At 35.6% G+C, this 7,500-nt stretch overlaps 1 protein-coding gene across 1 annotated transcript in view; it reads right to left on the minus strand.

Annotated features, from left to right (window-relative positions):
* Nucleotides 1–7,500, minus strand: part of LOC131992012 (calcium/calmodulin-dependent protein kinase type II subunit beta) — a 61,154-nt gene that overhangs the window by 38,758 nt on the left and 14,896 nt on the right. Inside the window, exon 6 of the mRNA XM_059357349.1 lies at nt 2,237–2,309. Coding sequence (XP_059213332.1) covers nt 2,237–2,309 — 73 coding nt within the window. The remainder of the gene's footprint in view (nt 1–2,236; nt 2,310–7,500) is intronic.

Consider the following 7,500-nt stretch of genomic DNA (forward strand, 5'->3'; position numbering starts at 1 on the left):
AAATTGCCTTTGAGTATGAAATACGCTGCAAAAAAGTACAACAGTTTGTTTCCTTTTCTTGGCGTTTCCTGTATAAATGTATAGCTCTCTAACATACAGACCAGATATTATTCATCATTCAGACGGTTGATAACTGACTTTCAGCTTGTTTTATGAGCAACTAATGAGAAAACAGCATTCCAGTGTCTTTTCTCCTGTCGTAACTTAATAAACCTCCACGAGGGAAATCATCACACCACGACCTCACCACCTTTCCTATACGTCTATACTATACGCCTCTAATACGTTTCTGTAGGTGAAATGATTGTGCAGCTCCCCAAAGAGTCCCACTGCAATAATATCATGTGAGCCGAGGCCCATATGGTTCATAAAAATATAAATATATATTCATGATATGAATGTTGAGCATCTTTATTACTGATAAAACTATTTTGACCTCCTGTTCAGAGTTTATAAACCATCAAGGGATTAAAAAAATTATAATTTGATAGATTATATTTTTAACAAATTATATTATTTAAAAAACTTTAAGCGCATATAGAATGGGGACATTGTGGATAAGTGGATATACATGTACAATTTGATTATTTTATTATATCTTGAAATAGTTTTAAAGAAATACATTAATTAATTACCAATGTATATGTTATTTAAAAATGTAAATATTTTTAATGCCCTAATGTAGGTTAATTAATTTCTTCATTTAATTGTTTGTTTGTTTTTTGAAATAAACCTTTATGAATTACCAATATTATCATATTTAAAAAAATTGTTTTAATGCCCTAAAGTAAATGAGTTGATCCCAACATTTATAAACAATGAATTCTAATTATATATTACCCAAATATAATACAAAGATCTTTATTTCAAATTTATATTTTGAATACAAAATGTATGTAAGTTAAATGATCAAATACAACACAAGAAAAACCTAATTTGTATATTTTATTTTTATTTTGTGTTATAAATTATTCAGTAACTGTTTACAGATATTTTACAGATACTTTCTTAAATTTATGCATCACCTGGCATGGTATTTTTTTGGATGTTATTTAGAGCAAATTTAGAGAAATCCCCATTTTAAAAAAGATTAAATACATTAATATTAAATATCCTAGATTTGATTTTCTTTTGTCTTCAGTTAAGTAATACAACAGTAGAAAATCCTGCTTGTAAATGCATTTACTTTGTGAGGAAACTTTAAAATTCACAAAATCGAACTTCATATTTATATTAATTAAGATATATAATGTAATAAGCAATAGCATATCAGGTCTATAACCTGGATAAAATCAATCAACATCAAGAGTAACTTAACAGCGAGCTGAAAATCTGCATTTTACTGGCTTTTTTGGTTGAGAGTTTCTAGTTTGTTGCACCTGTAACCCGAACTGAACAATAGTGGTGGAATGTGACTAAAAGTTAATTGTAACTTTTTACTTCTACTCCACAACATTTTAGAGACTAATATTGTACTTTTTACTCCACTACATTTACCTGCCAGCTTTAGTTACTTTTCAAGTCAAGATTTAGCATAAAAAACACGATAAATTACAACTATAACACTTATTTTTAATCACTTAAAGCACATTACGCTATGTTAAAAGCACATTACGCTATGTTAAAAGGTTAAATAATAATCCAAAATGATCCAATTATATATTTTGAATATAAATAACAATCTGAATGGGTCGTATCTGCATAATGAGAACGTTTACTTTTGATACCTTAAGTACATTTTCTGATAATTTTGTACTTTACTTCACTAAGGTTCTAATGCAGGACTTTTACTTGTAGTAGAGTAATTTCACAGTGTGGTGTTAGTACATTTACTGAAGTAAGAGATCTTAAAACTTCTGCATCACTGCAGCTTTAACCAATCAAGATCAGCAAAAAACAAGATATTCAGCTGCCGTTGAGTTGCTCTTTCACTTAAAGTTCAGTTAAAAACATCACACTAGTAAAATAAATAGAGTAGCTACACTTAAACACATGCACAGACGCACAAACACGCACAAACCCGTGCATGTGCTGGTAGGTCAGGCGCTCAGACCTCATGCACAGACATGCGAGGTTGTAAATCCTGCACTTACCAGCCCTTCAGAGCGTGGTGCAACAGTCAGACGCAGACAAACACAACTTCAAATCCCTCCCAACACACACAAACACACACACAGGGACACAAACACACACACACAGGGACACGCACACACACACACCCCTGCAGGTGACTCACCTTGAGGTCTCTGTGTACCACCCCCATCTGATGGCAGTGGAGCACGGCCTCCAGGATCTGCTGGATGCAATGACTGCACGCAAACAGCAGGGGGAGCAGGTTAGTCTGAGCACATTCATTCCCCCCAACTGTCACATCCATGCAGAGGCAGCGACATCTCAATACAAGCCACACACACACAGTATCACGCACACATTCATGTATTCTCGCTGCACATTCACACCATACACACACTCACAAAAAGTGTGAAGAGTGAACCTGTCTGTGAGCGAGCGCAGGGAGAAGGTGTGCGGTTTGCTATTTTCTGTTGTGAGGAAGCAGCCAAACATTAGTCAGGCAGTGTGGGAGTGAGTGTGGGAGTCTAACCTGCACATTTCCCTGTGTAATTTATTCAGGAGCGCTGCCTTTGACGAAACATTTTAGCAGCTTTGTGGAGGAACCTGAAGTAGACGCTGCTGTTACTCCACTGAACTCTCTCATGCTCACTCACGCCCTCACTCATTCATTCTCTCTCTCTCTCTCTCTAGCAGAGTTTTTTTGTGCTCTGTCTGCCCACAGGAAATCACAATTCTAGTTCAGACTGTTTAAAATAGTGCAACAAGAGTCCCAAAAGCAAAACCTGCAGACAGGCAAAGAAGATTCAGACGTACAGACGGACGGACAGACGGCAGGCACAGGCATTTTTTTTAAAAACAGGCAGAAATAATACAAATAATAAACACAAGCATGTACCCTTGTACAGAAAGGTGCAGGGCAATGCAACACACATAATGAGACACACACACACACACCTTGAGGTCCCTGTGCACTATGTCATGTTGGTGGGTGTAAGACACACTGTCTAGAATCTGATGGATACAGTGACTGTGGAGACAAAACGACAGGGTGAGGAGCAGAGAAAGGAGGGAACAGGAAGGAGGAGAGGAGGCATAAAACAGACGGTAATACAGAGAAAAGTGGAGGGGAACACCTGACAGGAGGAGGACGTGTGAGGAGGAAGTTCACCAAAATGACAAAAACACAGTAACTTTCTGTACATGTAGTTTGCTTGTTATTTCTCCAGGTTTTGAGTCTTTGACTCTGATCCGATGGAGCTGAATGGCAGTAAAAAAAATTATATTTCAACATGACAAAAGGGCACCAAGCACTGACACTCAGCAGGTTTTACCACAGCCAGGACAGACTTATAAGTCGACTTAAGTGACGTCCCAATCAAGTATTTTTTGCCCCAGATTCAATTCATTTAATAAGTTCCAATCCAATACTTCTATTCTTATAGATAGACAGTAAGATAGTTAGAAAGTAAGATAGTTCGATAGATGTTGAGATAGTTAGATAGTAAGAAAGTAAGATAGTTTGATAGAAAGATATATAGATAGTGAGATAATAAGATAGTAAGATAGTTAGGTAGTAAGATATATAGATAGTGAGATAGTAAGATAGTAAGATAGTAAGATAGTGAGATAGTTAGATAGTAAGATAGTAAGATACGTAGTTAGATAGTTAGATAGTAAGATAGTTAGATAGTAATATAGTAAGACAGTTAGATAGTAAGATATATAGATAGTGAGATAGTAAGATAGTAAGATAGCGAGATAGTAAGATAGTTAGATAGTAAGATAGTAAGATAGTTAGATAGTAATATAGTAAGACAGTTAGATAGTAAGATATATAGATAGTGAGATAGTAAGATAGTAAGATAGCGAGATAGTAAGATAGTTAGATAGTAAGATAGTAAGATAGTTAGATAGTAGATAGTAAGATAGTTAGATAGTAATATAGTAAGATAGTTAGATAGTTAGATAGTGAGATAGTAAGATAGTAAGATACGTAGTTAGATAGTTAGATAGTAAGATAGTTAGATAGTAAGATATATAGATAGTGAGATAGTAAGATAGTAAGATAGTAAGATAGTGAGATAGTAAGATAGTTAGATAGTAAGATATATAGATAGTGAGATAGTAAGATAGTAAGATAGTTACATAGTAATATAGTAAGATAGTTAGATAGTAAGATATATAGATAGTGAGATAGTAAGATAGTAAGATAGTGAGATAGTAAGATAGTAAGATAGTTAGATAGTAATATAGTAAGATAGTTAGATAGTAAGATATATAGATAGTGAGATAGTGAGATAGTGAGATAGTAAGATAGTAATATAGTTAGATAGTAAGATAGTAAGATAGTTAGATAGTAAGATAGTTAGATAGTAAGATAGTAAGATAGTTAGATAGTTAGACAGTAAGATAGTAAGATAGTTAGATAGTTAGATAGTAAGATAGTAAGATAGTTAGATAGTAAGAGAGTTAGATAATTAGATAGTAAGATAGTAAGATAGTTAGATTGTAAGATAGTAAGATAGTTAGATAGTAAGATAGTTAGATAGTTAGATAGTAAGATAGTAAGATAGTTAGATAGTAAGATAGTTCGATAGTTAGATAGTAAGATAGTAAGATAGTTATATAGTAAGATAGTGAGATAGTTAGATAGTTAGATAGTAAGATAGTTAGTTAGATAGTTAGATAATTAGATATATAGATAGTTAGATGGTTAGATAGTAAGATAGTTAAATAGTAAGATAGTAATATATATAGACAGTGAGATAGTTAGATAGTTTGATAGTAAGATAGTTAGATAGTAATATTGTTAGATAGTAGGATAGTTAGATAGTAATATAGTTAGATAGTAAGAAAGTTAGATAGTAAGATAGTTAGATAGCAAGATAGTTAGATAGTAAGATAGTTAGATAGTAGGATAGTTTAGAGGATCACCAAAGTCAGTAGGATTCATCCTCTGGGAAACATGAATCTCTGCACAAAGTTTCATGGCGATCCACCTGTTAGATGTTGACATATTTCAGGCTGCACACAAGTCGAACTTTTAAAGGCTTTCATAGGAATGAACAGAGCCCCGTCTCCAACACCAGTTCTCTTTATACGTCCGTGATTGACACTGCCCTCCCTGGAGCCAGGCTGCTAGCACGGCTGAGAAACTCACTAACAAGTTTTCTCTGGATAAATAGACTCTGAGGATTATCCAGAATAATGGGGACACTAATGTGAAAAGACACACTGCTAAGAAATGTTCCTGGACGCTGCGAGCCCCACAAAATTAACTCCACTCTCCTCTGTTACTCTGAGAAAGACACGCCTCAGAATCTGGACGCAGATAAAGCTCCACATGGCTGGACGCCGCTCGTGGTTTGAGAGAGGAAATATGTTTTCCTGTCGTTCGGGTGAACCTGCCCTTTAACAGGGAGGAGGAGAGGAGGGAAGGAGTGTGAGTGCAGATGGAGCACAGAGAGGAAACTGTCAGTGAGATACTGTTGGACAGTTATCAAGCCATGCTAATCACACACCCACGCACAAACACGTTGAGTGACACACACACACACACACACATAATTTATGCAAAGAAACAAGGGAGAATGAAGGCAGATGAGAGAAAATTATAGGGAGAGGAGAGAACACAGAGGAAGAAAACATGGATACTCAGAGCACTGAGACGATTATCACGGCTCTTATGTGCCACCGATGTTGTTGTTGTTGTTGCTTATGTGCTCTACTATTAAACTGGAGATTTATTATGGAGGCACTGGTGTGAAAACAAACTGCAGTCTTGGTACCAGTGCAGCAAATTCATCAAACATCAATTTTGTTTCATTTTTTCCCTCTCCTCTCATATCTACTTAAATTCACTCTGAGCCTGCAGAGAGGTTTGAAAGTTTTTTTCTTTAAACAACAATAGAAAAAAAAACTAGCTTAAATTACACCATTTATCACAGGCAAAGACTGTAAAAACAGAAATATTCTGCAGATTTTTAAACTGCTGACAGTCCCTGAAAGAATCATATTTGACAAATGCTTCCTTCATAAAAAAACAACAAATTCTAAGCTGAAATATTTTTCATCCAAATCCCTTCATTCTACATGTCTAATTTCTGTCATTTATAATTTTGGCAAAAAAAAAACCCTTTTTGCATTAACGATTAGATCCTGCTTAAAACATTAAATTCTTCGTGTGTCAGCGATGCCGTGAAGTCATGAATGACTTGGCTGAGACAAAACAGTCACAAAAATAAAAATGAAAAAAAAGAATTGCTCCAAGAATCATAACTTGGATGATACATATCATTATTATATATTTTTTTAAATCCATGACATAAACTGGGAGGTCTGGGTAAGCTGGTATGGAACACTAAACAGATAATTCTAGAAAAATGCATGTTAAAAAAAGTGGTTTGAAAAATATTGCATGTTTTAAAATATTGTCTGACTCCGAACTTGTCAGATACCGACGCTTTGACTTAATCTACTATAAAGAATGCAAAAGTCCGTTCAGTGTGTGCAGGACGGGTGGTGGACTTTGACCCAGGAGAACCGGTGTTTGTGTCCCAGGTGAAACCAAAAGTGAATGTTGTTATTTGGAGTTGACCTGTGTGACCGCGCCTGGAAGTTAAATGTGGAAGTACACTGTAGAAATGAAAGTTGAAGATGAAATTAGAGGCAACTTTCTGCACTAGATTTTTGAATGTTGAGAGCAACTAATCTTACATTTTGAGCAGAACTAATAGGCGTGTTTCCACTGAGTACTTTTTGAATATTTTTTGGAAAGCGGCAAAAAAGCGGCAAAAAATCGGTAAAAAAGCGGCAAAAAAGCGGAAAGTGTTTTGGCTCCGCCCACTAGTTAATTCCCCCCTGCCTCTGTTCCCATACAGGTACTTTTGGGAGTTTCAATGTGACGTAAATAGTTCTACCACACTTGACGCGATGCTGACAAACGATGTGGCCAAACAGTCGAGACATCAACATGGAAGGAGAGGCAATGGTTTCTGTGTTACTGTTCGTCGTGTTTGTATACCTGGTCTTCGAGACCTTGGTGGTGTCAAGTTCTACTCACTTCAAATCCTGCCTCAACCGTATCCAATCAGTGTCGACTAGTCAGATACTGACCTGAAGCAGGTACTTTCTGAGCCGCTAACTGGTGAAGTTGGGTGAATCTTCTCTCCCAAGCCACACCCATAGAGGCTCATTAGAGGGAAAAGTACCTAATGGGAACACGCCTTATGTCAACTAATTGCTAAAAGCTTTGATTCAGACAATTAATTACTTTTTTGTCTTCATTTCAGTTCAAATTTTGAGTTCTGCAAACCTCAAACCTAGAATTTTAAGTTCTCTCAACTCAATGCCCACCATATTATGTTAGATCAACTTTACACAAGAAACCAGACTATATAAAAGATTAAAATTCAGGTTCTTTTTGCA

This window comes from Centropristis striata, chromosome 19 (genome assembly GCF_030273125.1).
Source record: "Centropristis striata isolate RG_2023a ecotype Rhode Island chromosome 19, C.striata_1.0, whole genome shotgun sequence".
In the NCBI taxonomy this organism is placed as follows: Eukaryota; Metazoa; Chordata; class Actinopteri; order Perciformes; family Serranidae; genus Centropristis; species Centropristis striata.